Source organism: Mustela lutreola, chromosome 7, assembly GCF_030435805.1.
Source record: "Mustela lutreola isolate mMusLut2 chromosome 7, mMusLut2.pri, whole genome shotgun sequence".
NCBI lineage: Eukaryota > Metazoa > Chordata > Mammalia > Carnivora > Mustelidae > Mustela > Mustela lutreola.
The window spans coordinates 90,980,826-90,999,625 of record NC_081296.1 but is presented as its reverse complement, the minus strand read 5'-3'; the positions used below and the strand labels follow the sequence as shown (position 1 = coordinate 90,999,625).

The 18,800-nt window shown below is 34.7% G+C and overlaps 1 protein-coding gene across 4 annotated transcripts in view; it reads right to left on the bottom strand.

Annotated features, from left to right (window-relative positions):
- The window catches only part of LOC131836464 (signal recognition particle subunit SRP54), a 70,483-nt gene that overhangs the window by 24,911 nt on the left and 26,772 nt on the right, over window positions 1-18,800 (bottom strand). For 3 of the 4 annotated variants that reach the window (XM_059181899.1, XM_059181900.1, XM_059181901.1), the window contains exons 9-16: window positions 18,539-18,687; window positions 18,084-18,184; window positions 17,495-17,581; window positions 14,144-14,217; window positions 13,823-13,931; window positions 8,424-8,594; window positions 4,368-4,463; window positions 2,966-3,464 (exon numbers count right to left, since the gene is read on the bottom strand). In XM_059181899.1, coding sequence (XP_059037882.1) covers window positions 3,373-3,464; window positions 4,368-4,463; window positions 8,424-8,594; window positions 13,823-13,931; window positions 14,144-14,217; window positions 17,495-17,581; window positions 18,084-18,184; window positions 18,539-18,687 — 879 coding nt within the window. In that variant the 3' untranslated portion in view covers window positions 2,966-3,372. Of the gene's footprint in view, window positions 1-2,965; window positions 3,465-4,367; window positions 4,464-8,423; window positions 8,595-13,822; window positions 13,932-14,143; window positions 14,218-17,494; window positions 17,582-18,083; window positions 18,185-18,538; window positions 18,688-18,800 lie in introns of those variants that run through there. The other variant, XM_059181905.1, reaches the window with a different exon arrangement.

The window sequence follows — 18,800 nt, the reverse complement described above, 5'->3', positions numbered from 1 at the left end:
CCCCCACAAATGAGATACAAATTCAACATTCCTGTAATTTGTGACTCAAAAGCCAAGAAGATATTAGGTTTTAATGCAATAGATTAATGCTGGGAATATGGCAATTGGATTTTAGAACAGAATTTTTGGAAGATGACAACTCCATTTCAAATCCAGTGAATGCAAGCAATGAACATTATCTAGATTGGAGCTGTGATGATGGATTTCTAGTTTTGGATATAACTTCTAATTATTTCTAGATTTTAAGGAAGATCAAAACTTATGTACATTTTCTTGTTATTTAGCCATGATTTTCACTGACACTTTTATTACAGCTTATCCAAATTCCTTGGTTACTTTTCTCATACAAACTGTAAAATACTTGATTTGATCACATACCCAACATCAAGTTAAAATTCCTTTGCATTTATTTTAAATGCTTTGCTCCATTTTTTTTACTGAAATATTTGTATGTTCTAGAGCTATATGTAAAAAAATACAATTTTATTTTTATATTATGGTTTACTTTTTAAATCCTCTACATTCACTGAAATAAAGCAATAGTATTATATTAATTTTACTGAACAAATATGCATAATGAAAATTTAGTTCTAGTAAATTTCCTGCTTTTATTGCCTTCTGTATGTAGGTATTTATTCACAATATCATATTTCCTTTTAGCTATAGGCACTATAGTTCTATTCAAGATGAGTACATTACTGCCTATCAGATCTAGGAAATCTTCTCATTAAAATATACTGTATTTGAACAAAATAATGATTATGCAACACACTTTGAAATCATTTTTACTACATATAAAAAGTGTTTAATTTTTTCCAAAAAATCACTCCATAAAATTGCAGTGCATTGTGTATACTTACCTTATATCTCATATGGCAGCAAATATGGTACTTCCAGAAGAATACTGACATCCATCACATTAAATTGCCTATTAATTTGCCCTTTGCTAGTACCATAGTTCGTTGAAACTAATTTCTGAGTTTTTGTTTTATGATTATATAAACATTGAAAGCTTAGGAATTACACCTAATTTTATGTTGGTAGATATTTAATTAATATTATAATAAAATTCAGGAAGGGGGTGCCTGTGTGGCTTAGTCATTAAGCCTCTGCTTTTGGCTCAGGTCATGATCCCAAGGTCTTGGGACAGAGCCCTGTATCGTGCTCCCTGCTCAGCGGGGAACCTGCTTCTCCCTCTCCCACTCCCCCTGCTTGTGTTCCCTCTCTCACTGTATCTCTCTCCATCAAATAAATAAGTAAAAATCTTTAAAAAGATTAAGTAAAATAAGATTCGGGAAGAATCCAATGTTACACAATATTAGATCTAGCTAGTGGTCTAAGCTGGGGCTATAACAGGTATCAATTAAAAGTTTAGCAACCAATTTTAACAACAGTGAAAAAAGGAAATTTGGTCAAATTACTTGATTTTGGTATATGGTACTTAAACTGTTAAACATCAGTACTTTGACAAAAACTGTGAGGTTGGAAGGATAGCTTTTGTAACTAAAGATGTCAGACTGAGCAATTAATGCGGTTAGAATTTGAGCAAGCATCTCCAATTCCCTCATCTTATAGAAAAGAGATATGGAAGCTGAACTAGGAGTTCTGGTGTCCTTTGCCACTGTAATTTTTGCTTCTGAAAAATAAAATTTGCAACAGACACAAAAACACTTAAAAAAAACAATGACTGAGCCATCAAGTTTGGCCAAGAGTCCCCTTTCCTCCTTTGGTCAAAGTGAAAAGTGGTACCCTGAGGATAGAAATCACAGAAATGCTTGCACAGTAAAGGTGGTATCCATCAATTTAGTTAGAAACTAATTTGGAAAACAATATTTTCTCATTGACAAATTTCTATAGCTGGACCTTATGTCATTTCTGCAGAACACAAGATACATAATTTATAATAAGGTATACAGTGTTCTATAGAGATATGCTAAATTTTTAGCTGGTAAAAATAATTTAGTGGGATATAAAATCATTGCCCAAGTAAACAAGAAAATCTGTTGCATTCCTTATGTCATTACTTTTTTTTTTAAATGTCATTACTTTTTAAAGATACTTTGGCCTTATAAGACCTTTTTTATTAAATTATCTGAGTTATAAAAAATTAATACTATAAAAACCAGCTATTTCACTCTCTATTACAAATCAATCTTTTGCCAAAGATCAATTCATTATAACTCAAAATACACTACTACATGATATCTATAATCTTCATGATGTCAATAATAAGTATAATAATTATTCTAGTATTTTTAATTCCATAATTTATTTAAAAAGTCACTTTTCTAAATGAAATATGTAACAATCCAGAGTAACCAGCAACCTAGTCCACCTTGTCACTGTCTCATTATCTTTAATATGTAATCGTGACAGCCTAATATATGCAATTATTTTCCCATTAGGAAGTCTATAAGTTAACTATCACCAAAGAACATCAGTTTCATCAAGCAGATTTTTTTGGTGTGGAAGAAACAACAAAATTGGCTTTTCAAAAAGCCAAATATTGCCACTAAGGCTTCAAATGTATGAGGTTAAAAAATGGAAGCTATATACAAAACATTATATTATAAACGAAATTCACAATTTCAATTTTAAATGGCAGGCTTGAGATTTTTCTATGGCAAAATTAATGTAATTATTCTAGGTAAACAAAAATGCTTACTACTAATGGTTAAGTTATTCTACCATATTTCTGATTAAAGGCAGACTTGTAGAACTAGGTTTGTTTTGTTTTTAAGTAGGCTCCAAGCCCAGCATGGAGCCCAACACAGGGCTTGAACTCAAAACACTGAGATCAAGAGTCAGAAGAGGCTTAACAAACTGAGCCATCCAGGCACCTTATAAGACTAGTTTTAAGTGACATACAGCCATTGGTTTTTCTCTCTGCCTTTTAATGTGATCCACTGACATATTTAAATTATAAAGGAAGTTAACAACCCCTTAATTTATAACGAGTTTGAGGTTTATTTTACAGCACTTTTATTGAGACATCATGTAACTACTGACCAGGACTGTTTACAAATGCAGTGCTTGGCCTTTGAGACAATTAAAAACTTTTAAGTACTAAATTTTACATCATGATTTGTTTAACTTAAGAAGTATTATGATGGTGAAAACTAACAGAAGAAAATCTAAAGCAAAAATATAATGATTTCCACAAAAACTATATATTCCTCCCTCATATCAAAGGAAGGGAAGTAGGAAGGAAAGAAGAAGAAAAGGAGAGAGGGAAAAAATAGGTGAGGAGAGAAAAATGGCAAGACAGGCAAGAAAAATACTTTTTTTCTCCTGTTTGCAAAAAGGAGGGAAACTCTGAGGTCTCAGCAAATAATGTAATCAACTGAGTCAGTTTATATTAAGGCATCTTCTTTACATATTATTGAATCCCATCATGCCTTTCATATTGCCAGCAGCACCCTGTTGAAATTGCCTCATCATTGACTGAAGTCCTGCCATACCACCTAGAGTAAAAATAGAGTAAAATCAGGTAATTATTAGGTAGCACTTGAAACATGTATTATTCTTACCAAATAGGTACTTTAACTTCTAAAAAATTTACTGGGATCTGATTATGATCTGATCATCAGCCTTAAAGAACATGCCAATTAAAAATCTGTATTATTAACCAGCATCCTTATCTATAAAACAGAAAAAAAAAAAAAAAACCTACCTCATCAAATTAGAAGGAATAAATAAGATAATATACGAAAAGATCTTAGAACAGTACCTGTCACACAGCAGTGAGTCAATAATTCTAAACAAAAGAATTTTTTCTGGCAAGTCCAAAAGAGTCTTGTTGTAAATAGTAACCAATTCTGGGGAGTGGAGGAGTTGTTTCATAGAAGTTACAGGAAGAAAAGAATTCACCATTTATTACACATCTATATGCCCTGAGCTGAACTAAATGCTTTCATATATATTAGCTCACTTAATTGTCACAATTTCCTGACGAGATATTATCTGTGATTTTACAAAAGAGGAAAATAAGGTTCAGAAAGTTTAAGGAATTCTCCATAGGTCACACAGCAAAAGTATAACTGGGTTTCAAAATCCTTATATAATTTCAAAGTCTCATCATTGAAAATATCCAGATTCCAAACTAGGACAAAAGGTCACTGGAACAAACATTAACAGATGATGATGAAGTACCTTGCTCAAAAATCACAGATGGCAGCAGAAGAGGGAATAAAACCTCATTTATATAGCACTATTCCAACCATTCAACTTAGAATTCAGATGACTATTTCCCTCAAATCATACATCTTTTGAACAGATGTTTATAATATCACAACAGAAGGCTTATTAAAACTCAACCTTTATAAATTAAACTGTGTATTATAAACTGGCAACAATTTTGTATTTACCCATGTGATGAAGAACTCTTGGATCCATCATTTTGGCCATTTGTTGATTCAGTTTTGCCATCTGTGACTGACTCACATTCTTAGACATGTCACCACCTGGAAAAAAAAAAAAAAAAGGTTTGAGGAGAATGCAATATAATCAGTATTGTAGAAAGTTTAATGAATTGAGGAAAATTTTTTAAAAATCACCTACAACCATACTACCCTTACACATTATTTCTATTTGTACATATTCTCTTCTAATCTTTATCTCAAATACATACATATTTTTGAGAAAGAACAAGGGAAATTCTATACTAAGGGGCATTTAAAGGATTTTTTTAAGGGCTATGATTTTTGTTATTACAGAACTGTATCCAGTGATTCTTGACAGTAAGCTACAACAATGTTTAAAAGTCATATGGGAGGGGCGCCTGGGTGGCTCAGTGGATTAAGCCGCTGCCTTCGGCTCAGGTCATGATCTCAGGGTCCTGGGATCGAGTCCCGCGTCGGGCTCTCTGCTCAGCAGGGAGCCTGCTTCCTCCTCTCTCTCTCTCTCTCTCTGCCTGCCTCTCTGCCTACTTGTGATTTCTCTCTGTCAAATAAATAAATAAAATCTTTAAAAAAAAAAAAAATAAAAAAAAAAATAATAAAAGTCATATGGGAGAATGGCAAACAAAAACCTGACTTTATAGATAAGGGTTCACAGGGAAAGAGCCTGGGTTGCTGGTAAATTAATATAAAAGAATATGACTGAGAGAACGTGAAGGTTTGCATATATCTAAGAAGCTATTAAAAATAATGGAAAAGCTTCAGAGAATGGAAAGACAAATAATATAAATCCATTTACCAATGAATTTCCACACACTTAACTGAAAACTCCACAGTAAAAAGGAAGCCAGTAAAAGAGATGCACTCTGAGGAAGAACAGATAAGAGCATCCCCTTTAGAGAAAAGCTGCTGTGGTCTCAAGAGACAGGAAGCAAAATAGATCACCGATTCAACAACAATGAGTAAGTAGAGGGTCTTCAGGCAAAATTATCTCAAAGGAACATTAATTCTGGTACTTCTCAAATGCATTATGAAAATGAACATGAAAGCTGGCTCATCTGAATAAATTATATGAATTAAGAAATATGAATAAAATACATTTTTATAAAACATGGTAAAATCTGTGAAAAACTTTTCATGATTAATACATCAGTGTAAGATGTGAGTTCTGTATCCATTGGTAAATTGTCACAAGTGTTTGTTTCTGAAGACTTAAAATTTATAAGAAGAGCTTGGTGTAACAAGAATGTGTGTTACATCCACTGTCCATTCATCTTGATTGTGCCTTTACTGAGTAATCAGTGCTTAGATAAGTGGATCTACTATAGTTCTAGCAAGAATAGTCATCTATCTCTCTAAAATAAATAAATCTCTTTATTTATTTATTTATTTATTTATTTTAAAAAGCTTTAAAAAAGCAGTGCCAGGGTAGCACAATTGGTTATGCGTCCAACTTGGTTTCAGCTCAGGTCATGATCTCCAAGTCATCAGATTGGGTTCCCTGCTTAGAGCAGTGTCTGCTTGAGATTCTCTCTTCCTCTCCCTCTGTACCCCCCCACACACATGTGCTCTCTTTCCCTCTCTCTTATTTTTTTTAAAGATTTTATTTATTTATTTATTTGAGAAACAGCAAGAGAGAGAAAGAGGGAGAAAGCATGAGCAGAGGAGGAGCAGGTAGAGAGGGAGAGGCAGACTCCCTGCTGAGCAGGGAGCCAGATGTAGGGCTCGATCCCAGGACCCTCGAATCATGACTTAAGCTTAACTGACTGAGCCACCCAGATGCCCCTCTCTTTCTCCCTCTAAAATAAGTAAAAAAAACTCTTTAAAAAAATAGGATTATTTGGTGGGGCGCCTGGGTGGCTCAGTGGGTTAAGTTGCTGCCTTTGGCTCAAGTCATGATCTCAGGGTCCTGGGATCGAGTCCCGCATCGGGCTCTCTGCTCAGCAGGGGGCCTGCTTCTCTTCCTCTCTCTCTGCCTGCCTACTTGTGATCTCTCTCTGTCAAATAAATAAATAAAATCTTAAAAAAAAATAGGGTTATTTGGGAAAGATGTTAAACTCATGTGTTTAATAATCACTATTTGAAATAGCATGTGATGTAAGGAATTATAATCAATCTTAAACATGTTTGTCTAACTTTCCTCCCTGTCACAAAAAAAAACAAAATAACATAGGGTCACCTGGGTGGCTCAGCTGGTTAAGCCACAGACTCTTGATTGATTTCAGCTCAGGTCATGATTTCGGGGTCCTGAGCTCGAGCCCCACATCGGGCTCTGCATGCAGCAGGGAGTCTGCTTGAGATTTTCTCTCTCTCTCTCTCCCTCTATTCCTCCCCCAACTCATGTGTTTACATGCTCCCCCGCTCTCTCAAATACATACATAAATAAATAAGTAAAATCTTTAAAAAAAAAAGAAAATAGCATATAGCAAGCAAAGAAAGTAAGAAAAGTTATCAAAGACAAAAGGGAAAAAATATAAATACTCATCCTTTTTAGTAAGCTATTCAGTGGTATTGCTTCATTTGGAGATTACCTAATCAGTGTGTTTTGAAATAATAAATTCACTTTAATAGTGTTTGTAATACAGAACAAAAAATTTTAAGAGAGGGCAAGGACAATTAGAAAAGTAAACTTATCTTTTGACCTTACACACTACACAGCAAAATAAATTTAAGATGAGATAAAAATTAGAAACCTAAAAAATAACACCTAAACAAGTAGAAAATATAGGTGGGTATTTTATCAGCATGGGGAAGGTTTTTCTGAGCATAACAGAAATAAAAGAAAATGATAAATAGTCTTGGCTACATTAAAAATAAAAGCTTCCATTCACTAAAAAATACAAATAAAAATAAAAGGGGACTGGAAGAGATTATGCTGAGTGAAGTAAGTCAAGCAGAGGGAGTCAATTATCATATGGTTTCACTTATTTGTGGAGTATAACAAATAACATGGAGGACAAGGGGAGATGGAGAGGAGAAGGGAGTTGAGGGAAATTGGAAGGGGAGGTGAATCATGAGAGAAAATGGACTCTGAAAAACAATCTGAGGGTTTTGAAGGGGCGGGGGGTGGGAGGTTGGGGGAACCAGGTGGTGGGTATTAGAGAGGGCACGGATTGCATGGAGCACTGGGTGTGGTGAAAAAACAATGAATACTGTTACGCTGAAAATAAATTTAAAAAATTAAAAAAAAAAAAAGGCAAATGAACAGCGGGTAAAATACTTGCAGACCTAAACCAAGGATTTTCAAGAGTTACTACAAAGCAACAGGGGGGGGGGGAATGAGACAAATGAACAAGGAACCTAAGGGGTAATTCACAAAGGGAATCCAAACCAATAAATGTATAAGGACATGTTAAACTTGAGTCGTGATCTAAAAAACACCTACTGAAAGAAACATTTGATCATTAACTTGGAAACATTAAATTATTACAAAATTCATTCAGCGTCTACTATGTAATCTGATTAAACAGACAAAACCCCTGGCTTCCCAGAAGACTACACAGGAACTAATGCCAGAACTGATACTAATACAGAAGCAGATAAGCCAGCCTAAATATCCACTGCACAAAACAAAGATACAAGCATAACCTGAAAAATATTCAGTGATTAAAACCTATATTCTAAAGAATATTTGGCAATATAGAAAAATAAATCATGATGCTTCAGAAGAAAGTATTACTTATAGTCCCATTTGCAATGGGACCCATAGGATTCTCTGGGGAGATAAGATAATGGGTGTTTTAAGTTTCTTTCATATACTTTCTTATTCTGTCTAAATTTTCTTTAATATGTATTACATCTTCATAAAAACAAAATCATTAAGTTTGTTTTTTAATTAGTGTTTATGACCTTGAATCTGAAAACAGAGAAATCACAGATCACATTCAAGAAGTTCTTAACTAGAACATGAAATTCAGCAATATGTTTCCCAATATTGGCAGTACTCCCCAGCTTTAATTTTAGTGTTTCAGCCTCTTTCTTTACTTTCACTATGTTAACTAATGAGGAGTCTGTTATTTTTCTTACCTTTGAAAAGTCCTTTGATACCGCCCATCTTTTTTACCATCTGTGCAAATTTGGTGTATTGTGTCAAAAGTTCTTGAACATCTCTTGTTGACACACCTGATCCTCTTGCTACTCTTTGAATTCTTCCTGGTTGCTTACTAAAAACCTTGGCACCATCAGTACTGTCAAGTTCTGTAGACAAAGATTAATTACTTTCATTTACATACACTTAAAATTCATTATTAAAACAGTTATGTACAAATACCATACACACACAAAAATAAAACGGTAAAACCACCACCTGATTTAACAAATGTTATCACCTGTCATGTTTGCATCTGATTTTTTTTTTTATTTATTTATCTGACAGAGAAAGAGAGATCACAAGTAGACAGAAAGACAGGCAGAGAGAGAGAGGGTAGCAGGTTTCCCGCCCAGGACCCTGAGATCATGACCTGAGCCAAAGGCAGAAGCTTAACCCATTGAGCCACCCAGGTGCCCCTGCATCTGATTTTTAAACATTAAACATAAACTATGTTTGTATTCAAAAGAACATCTATAATATTTGTAAGCTACAAAAACAATAAAAAATACACATTTACTCACTCCACCATTTAAGTAAAATAGAACATCTGAAAACCTTTAAAACCCATGTCCACCTTTTCCATATCTCATATCCAACTGCCCCTCAGAGCATACTAGAAGTATAAGGTATATTTCAAAAAAGAAAAGTGCTTGCTTTAGCTCTAAATAACTATTAACATTTAAATAATAAATTTAGGCATCTAAGCAACAGAAATAGGTAGGTTCTATCATCAACAGAATAATGGTAATCTTTTCCATATAATTACTACTAGTATTTTAATCCTTTCTGTGACATAGTGAGTTAATTCCCCCCAGTGTTTTTATAACTCTTAGAATATGAGATGTATTTCTTCTGGCTTTCACTGCATACAACCTCAGGAATGCAAGATTTTAGTCTAAGTTTCTATTATATCTGCATTCTCTCTACAACATCCCCCAATAAATGGTCATCTAGCCTCAGTCTTAATGTGCCCAGATAACCCACTATCTAGTATCTAAGATACAGTAATCTATGCCATTCTATCATACCTGTAATTATGGAAAATCTTTTCACATATTAAAATAAAACAAATTTGCCTGGCACCTCTTCCTATTTGCATACGTGTCTCCTTGCCAGGCACAAAGAATGAGGCTTTCAAATATTTGAGAGCTACCAAGTCTCTGGTGAATTCCTCTAGGTTACAAATTCCCAAATCTTTTGACTGTTTCTCTTATAACATGGTCTAGAACTCCATTTATTATTTTTTAAAAAAGATTTTATTTTTATTTGATGGAGAAAAAAAGAGGGAGAGAGAAAGAATGTGCAAGCAAGGGGGAGCAGCAGAGGGAGAGGGAGAAGCAGCCTCCCCACTGAGCAAGGAGTCCAACATAGGGCTCGATCCCAGCACCCTGGGATCATGACCTGAGCTGAAGGCAGATGCTTACCAACTAAGTCACCAAGGTGCCCCTAGAACTCCATTTATTATCCTGATTTCCTAATATTTTCTAATTTGTCTATGCCCTCTAAGCATATAGTCCAGAAGTGAACTGTAAATAAGGATCCCATTATCTCATAATAAATTTACAGCCATTTAAACCTAAATCCCACTCCTCTGAAACAAGATGGAATTGGGAGGGAGACAAACCATAAGTGACTCTTAATCTCACAAAACAAACTGAGGGTTGCTGGGGGGAGGGAGGTTGGGAGAAGGGGGTGGGATTATGGACATTGGGGAGGGTATGTGCTTTGGTGAGTGCTGTGAAGTGTGTAACCATGGTGATTCACAGACCTGTACCCCTGGGGATAAAAATATATGTTTATAAAAAATTAAAAATTTTAAAAAAAAAACCTAAATCCATCTCATAAATACAGCTTTTAAGCCACACCTTCACTATAAAATATTATTCTATATTCTAAATTATGAATATTCTATTCTACATTATCTATAATATATAGATATCTACAATATCTATAATATTCTAAATTATAAATATTCTATTCTACATTATAAAATATGTATTCTAACAGCTAAAGTGGAGTGAAGGGAAAGAAGACAAGCTATGACAGCACATCATGGTAAGTCATTATGACAGAATTAAACAAAAGTCAGAAGGGGACATAATTTAAAGAAGAAAGGAAGTCAGGAAGGTTCCATGCTGATGGTTCTTCTTTAACTGAGTAGTTCTAAAGGACAAATAGGAGTTCAATAAGAAAAAGAAGCAAGGGACATTCTATGAAGCAGAACATGGGATTTCTAGAATAAAAATAGTTTTGAGTAGAAGAAATGAAGCTTGGATAAGAGCTGAGATTTTAAAAAGTTGCAAAAGTAGGTAAGGACAAGATTATAACAGCATCTGTATGCCAGGCTTAGGAGTTTGGGATTCATTATGACAACAATAAAAAGTCACTGAAAGAGTCTGACCCTAGAATTTTTCTTTAAAGATTTTATTTACTTATTTATTTATTTGAGAGAGACCAAGCAAGAGCATATGAGTTCTCTAGCAGTGGGAGGGGCAGAGGGAGAGAGGGAATCTTAAGCAGGCTCCACACCTAGCAAAGAGCCCAACATAGGGCTCAATCTCATGACCCCAAGATCATGACCTGAGCAGAAACCAAGTCAGATGCTCAACCAAATGAGCCACCCAAGCGCCCCGATCCCAGAATTTTTTGTTTAGAAAGGCCATTATTGTGGCAGTGAGGAAGACAAATTGGAAAGAGAAGTGATAAAATCGAAAGGTAAATGTTAGGAAGCTACTATATAACAATCTAGGTTGAGAAATGATGAGTGTATGAATCAACTTAGAAACAAAGGAAAGAGGGAAGATATGAGAACTATTTAGGAAATGGAACTCACTAAACCTAAGGTAATGTTAAGGTTCCTGTATTCCACTAGAAGTGGTAAAATACTAATAGAAGTAATCTGTGATAAGTTAAATATATATGCATATTATAATACCAAGCAGTTCAATATGTATGCATATTATAATACCTAAAGCAACCATTAAGAAAATTATTTTTAAAAATATATTCAGGGGGTGCCTGGGTGGCTCAGTGGGTTAAAGCCTCTACCTTCGGCTCTGGTCATGATCCCAGGGTCCTGAGATCAAGTGAGCCTGCTTCCCAGCAACCCCCAATCTGCCTCTCTGCCCACTTGCGATCTCTGACTGTCAAATAAATAAATAAAATATTAAAATATATATATATATTTTCAGAAAAACTATATGTATTAAATAACCTAATAATAATAATTATTATTATATAATATTTATAGAATACTAAATAACATTCAAGTAACTCACAGGAACATATAAAAGAAAAAACCAGAAGAACAAAACTTGCAAGGAAAACATAGGACAAAAATTCATTTGGCAGAACTAAATCCTAATATATCAATAATATATCAGTTAAAAGAGAGTGTATGAGAATATGTTAATAGAAAAAAATAACTCAATTACATGCTGTTGACTAAAACTCACTTTGAATGTAATGATACAGGCAGGTTAAAAGTAAAAAAGATAGAAAAAGATAAACAATCCAAACAACTGATTAAAAGAAAGCTCTATTAATATAAGACAAAACAGACAACGGACAAAGGAGGACATGACATACAAATGACAAAAAGGTCAATTTACCAAGAAGACAAAACAATCCTAAATGTGTACTGTACCCAACAAAAGAGCTTACCTGACAAAAAAATTATAGAACTAAGAGGAGAAAAGCTAGGCACTTCAATACCTTCATCTCCATAATCAATAGAACCACTAGACAGAAAATCAACAAGGATATAAATCTTGGTTGACCCCAGTTTCTAGGTTGGGTGACTGAGTAGACAGGTATCTATCAGATAGATGGAAGTGTACCCAAGGGAGAAAACTGAATTTTGGATCCATGCCTCAGAAAACTTTCAAACTTATAAATAGACATGTCTGTCCACCATTTAGTGAGCATCTAGAAAAGAGGTGGTCCAGAGTGCAGACTCTTGAGCCAGAATGCCTGAGTTTGATGCCCAGTCTCTCCACTCTGTAGTTAGCACCCTTGAGCAAACAACTCAACTTTCCTGTATCTCAGTTTCCTAATCTGCAAAAGCTATATAATAATGGAATTTAACCCCAGAACTGTCTCTTGAGAGTTACTGTGATGATTAGATGGGTTAATGTATATAAAAAGCTCAGGAGAGAGTAAATACTCTAAATATGGTTGTTATTAATTCTACCTACAAAACTTTTTGTAGTGTTGAAGACACACAGATGAGAAAGACACAATCTTATTTGGGTTACTACGAAAGGCTAGAGCTCAGGAAAGAGGTAGAGACTACAAAAAAAATAATCAGTCAAGGAACAGAGAAAGTACAGATGTGGATGAATTATTCAAAGAAAATGAGCAGAATGAGAAGAAACATTGGCTGAGGAAAGAACCTGTAGTATGCAGTCATTTTAGGGGCAGGCTGAAAAAGTAACTGGGTTAACAAGAAAGGTAAGGGTAAAATTAGTGAGATGGCATTAATAGAAGCCAAGAAAAAAAGGTGATTAACAACAGCCAATGTTTAAAGGTCAAGAAAAAGACTGAAAAAAATCCACTGGAGCAGCTCAGCAGGTTACTGGAAATCTTTGTATGATCTGTTTCCATGTGGTGGTGGGGAAAGAAGTTAGATTTCAGTAGTTTGAGAAAAATACAAACTGTTCTTTTAAGAAGTTTGACTGAAAAGAGAAAAAAAAAAGAATAAAAAAGCATGAGGGAAGATAGCCCAGAAAACCTGAACTGAAGAATGTTTATATGCTGATATATAATGTAAGAAGAGACTGGAGATACAGGAAAGGATTTTATCGAGGGTATACTTTCCCTCTTCTGCTCACTCCTCCCCAACTTGTGCACGCACACACTCTCTCTCCCTCTAAAAAAAAAAAAAAAAAAAAAAGACTGAAACCTTGAGAGCTTCAGTGCCAAGTAAGTTTGTAAACATTGCTTAAACTATCTCTCTTACAGATTCCCAATTCATGTAACCATATGACTGTTCTGAGGAGACTTATAATAAATAAACTTAGTAGTTTTTTAACCCAGAATCCCCTCATATTCATTTGACTACGGAACTCTCAAGTTATTTCTATCATCATCAAGAAGAACGAGTGTTCTCTGGAGAACACTTGGGAGAGTGTTTGGAAATGTACTAGACATTTCTATGAAGTCAATCCAATAGTCCTAACCCTTTGAATAAGAGCTTTCAAACAGCCATAAATCCATCTACCAATAATCTTCCAGTCTAAATTTTTCCCCATCTTGTCCACAAGAACACAGTGAAACTATCCACTTGCAAATATTCAGAACGTTGTCCTCTAAATCAAATAATCTGCCATCTTACCTTGATCATTCATACTATCCATTATCGTCATTAATTTCTTTAGCCTTGCCATTGACTCCTGTTCATTTCCTTTGCTCATAAAGTCTGTTCCAAAACCAGGGATCATCCCCTGAAATAAATATATTTAAACATAAAAATCAACAATAGCTTGAAATTAAATTGTTCAGAATGTTCACATTTAACTACTGGCTTTATTTTTGACACTAAGTTTTTAAAATTTTTTTACCCAAACAGCAAAAGTAATAAAAGCAAATGCATATATTTTTAAAAATTTTAATGAAAAGCAGAAGAAAGAAAAAAAAAACTTTTAGGATAACTAACCAAGATCTGACTGAAGGGGCCCATTTTCATGATATTTTGAAATTGTTCATACATGTCTCGCAACGTAAACTGACCTGAAATACAATATAAATGGTTCAGATATATTAGATAATGTACATTTCCATTCAATAAGATTAATCTTTTCCTTAGTCATGGGTTCATCCTGAAGCACACTTGTAAAACATCCAACTGATAAACATTCCTGAGCAGTCACTAGGGGCAAGATCATCGGGTGAATGCACTGTAGAATATAACACAGATTCTGTCCTAGAGAAACTCACATTCTATCAGAGAACAGGGACAAAAACAAATATGCAAAAACCTTGAAAATGAGGCAAACCAACTCTACCCACTAGGATGACTAAAAAGCTTGACAGCACCAAAAGTTAAAGAAGATGTGGAGCAAAAAGAACTCTCACATGTTGCTAATGAGAATGAAAAATGGCAAGACACTTTAGAAGATTATCTGCCTTTTCCTAAGTAACTTGGCTGTCCACTGGACAGGAAAGTGATAGACTGTGGATGAAATACTACCCAGCAACAAAAGAACAAGCTACAGGTACATGCAACTAAATGGATGAATGTCAAAAATTTATGCTCAAAGAAACTAGGGGGGAGGCGGGGGGGAGAAAGGACATAACTCTAGGAGTCTTACAATATGATGTACTTACTGGGAAGGAGAATGAGCAAACTTTGTAGTTAATGGAAATGTTGTTTCCTGATGGATATGGGTTATTCTGCATTGTCAAAATTGATAGTATCACATCCTTAGGAACCAAGCATTTCACTATGTGTAAATGAACTTAAATTAACAACAACAATCCAGAGTATTTTCTGTTTATGTCCTAAAGATATAACTAGAAAAGGTATTTGGGTTTTGCCGTTCTGTTAAATTTAAGGGGCAGTACAATATTTTAAAGGAAATGTTAGAGCAGACAGCTAGAAATGCAAAAATAAACAACAGTAGAAAAAGTTAAGGCTGAAATACACATTTGGCCATTATATAGAAGGGACCATTGAAGCCATGACAGCAGATGAAATCCACTGTCATGGAACCCAAGTGAAGAATTTGAAAACAAAAGAAAGATAACACTTAAATATTGGGAACCAAGGTAAAAAAGAAAGATTACTACTTTTGCCCTTGGTGACCTCAGAAATAGTAGAATGCTAAGAGCAGAAGCAAAATGCAGATACAGGGAGAGACCTAAGGGTCAAAAAGTAGACTGACTAGGGATATAGTTTAGTGTGGTGGTGGAAGCACTGGTAGGGCTGTCCAGTAGAGAGGAAGGTGGGGAAAAGAACCTGGCAATGAGGGATAGAAATATTTGTACAACAAATATTTATTAAAGATCTACAAAGTGCCAGAAATAGGTACTATAAACTTGAAAGCTGAGGAATACAGCTATGAAACTGACCTATATCTTCAAGCAGGGAAGTCAGATATCTAGTAATTGTGATGAACAATACAAAAATTATAGGGTGCAATGGAAACATAAAGCAGAGAGTTGTAACTCAGTCCAGGGATCAGGTAAAAGTATCCCTAAAGAAGGAGAGACTGAAGTATGAGTAGGAATTACCTAGAATAGCTGGGGAGAGGAGGGTGGAAGTAGGAAGATGAGAGGACACCTGTCTAACAGGCAAAGGCACAGAGGTGACAGATAGCAGTGTACATTTGAGAAGCTGAGTGAAATTCAGCCTGCCGGCACATGAAATGTTAAGAACAGCATCAAAAATGATATGGAAGGGAGTGCATGGGTGGCGTGAGTTAAGCGGCTGCCTTCAGCTCAGGTCATAATCCCAGGATCCTGGAATCGAACCCCACATTGGGCTCCCTGCTCAGCGGAGAGCCTGCTTCTCCCTCTCCCTCTGCCTGCCGCTCTGCCTACTTCTGCTCTCTCACTTTCTGTCAAATAATGAAATCTTCAAAAAAAAAAAAAAAAAGTTACAGAAGATGTGACCAGATGGTAGAGTCTTTTCTTTTTTTTTTAAGACTTTAATCTCTATACCCAACATAGGGCTCAAATTCACAACTCTTAGATCAAGAGTGCATGCTCCTCCAACTGAGCCAGCTAGGCACCCCAATGGTAGTGTTATTTAAAAAACATCCTAAAGGCAATGGGAAGCCACCGAAAGATTTTTAAGAAAGGCAGTAATGGGATCAGACTTGCATTTTTTCAAAGATCATTTAGCTACAGTATTAAAAAAAATAGATACAAGGGGAAGAATCCAAGAAACAAGAAGATTGTTAGAATAAACAATCTAGGCAAGAGATAAACTTGCATAATTGAAGGAGCCCTAGGGAACGGAATGGAACGAACATATTTAGGAGATGGACTTACTAGGCCAGTTGACTGATGGGAAAAGGAAACGGCAGAGTGAAGAAGAAATAAGAAAGAGTTCACGACAACACCAGTTTCTGCCTCTGGCAACAAGACATTAGCATTCATTTAAGATAACAATCCAGTAAGACAGTAGGATGGGTAGATACAGATATGCTGAATTTGAAGTATGGATGGAACATCCAAGGATGGTCTAGTAAACATACAGATAACGGTCTGAAGCTCCAGAGAAAAGAAGATGGCCTAGCATTGATCCCTGAAGAACACCAACATTTAAGAGAGAGATAAAGGCATTGGTAACTGACAAGGTAAGTGAGAAAAAGCAGAGAGGCAAGATAGTATGTGATAGAAATGGTCCATAATAATATATGTTGAAAGCTCCTGATTTTATATGTATCAACTGATTTAATCATCACAACTCTATGAAGAGACTTAGTATTACCTACTTTTTACAGATAAAGAAATAAAGGTTAAGTAATTTGAAAAAGTTATATAGCTAAAAATAGATCAGATATAAATTCAGGTATGATAGATTTAAGACCTTGAGCTCTTAATCACAACATATATTTCTACAGAAGTGGTCTTTAATGTGGTGTGAAAAAATGTGTGTGCTTTATTTCATTCTTTCAAATTTCTTTATATTTTATTATATATTATATATATACATATATATGCACACATAATTTATAAGTAAACAAAAATTTTTTTTTAATTTATAAGTAAACAGATTAGAAAAAGTGTTCCAACTTACATTTAACCTGTTCTACTTCAAGAAACCCAACGTAAAACTTAATTTTAACCTTAAGGCAATTTGATTACAAGGAAGAAAACAAAAACACTTAATTCTACAATTGTCCACATATCTGAGATTTTAAATGATTTGCATATAATAAACATTTGATGAATCGAACTGTAATAATAGATTTATCATTTCAAACAAATTAACAGTAGCTTTATCGAAAAGAAATCATGGAAAGACATCTGAGATCAAATGCTTTTGCTTCTCATATACCATGTTTCAACTTCTCTATAAGTGCTTCATTGTCATCCAACTTCAACTCATTGACTTTATCTATCAGTCCTTCAATGTCGCCCATACCTATAAGACCCAAAAAAAGAAAAATTAACAACAGTATATGCTTTACATTATAAAAAAAAATACATGCCCACAGATAATACTCCTGTGAGATAGCAGGGCAGATGTTTCTACTATACTTTACAGGCGAGAAAACTGAACCTTCAGAGGTTAAATGACAAAGCAGGGACTCTAGCCCAAGGTTTTATTCCAATTCCATGATCTCTATTACCTGGTACAAAAAGTTTTACTACCATTCCCCCTGCTAATTACCAAAACTAAATATTTTTGTATTGTGCTCTAAAACTTTTCCAAACAACTTTCCATCTAATAGCTCATTCTACCACTCTCACCACAAGAAGCAGAAAACCATCATCCTTACTTTTTACAGGTAAGGAAAATAAATTGTAGAAGGTGATGATTTTCCTAAACTAGTCAATGAAAGGGTGGGATTAAAATCCTAATCTGTCCTAAAGATCCATGCTATTTCTTGGAGACTTCTCTATATCCCCACCACTGTACATACCAAGAAGCTTGCTGATGAAAGGCTGTGTTTTGAAAGGTTCAAAGTCATCTATGTGTTCCCCTGTACCGATGAAAATAATTGGACTTTTTGTGGCAGCAACACTGTAAAGAAAAAGAAAACAAAAGATAATCTCAAAAAGGCAAACAAATTTCTAGCAGATATCAAAGTAATTAGACAAAAGTACACAGTTCCAAGTTTCTTTTCACTTGTTAAAACAGAACAATATTAGAAAGACTCCAAAATTCTGTTTCTATTTAAACTTCTTTTACAGACCATATTTTGGTCCACTACTGGAATATATCCTATTTTTAAAAAAATTTTTAAGTTGGAGTATATATTGAAATATATTTTAAATGATCAATAAGAAAGCCTTAAATACACACACACACACACACACACACACACACACACCATATAAGCCCAAGACACAGGACAATAGCATTAATGACACTTACGCACTAAGTGCACCACCTCCTTTTGCATGGCCATCAAGTTTTGTCACTATGACTGAGGCTACATCTACTTTATCTTTAAAAGCCTTTGCCTGGGCTTCACAAGCCTGCCCAATGGAAGCATCCATCACATAAACAATGTTATCAGGTTGCTAGAAAATTTAAAGAAAGATACATATTTTTACTGCCTTAAGCAAATGTCATCATTAGAAGCTACACAAAAACACTTCTTATAAATAATTATTCATTAAATTAATAAATATTA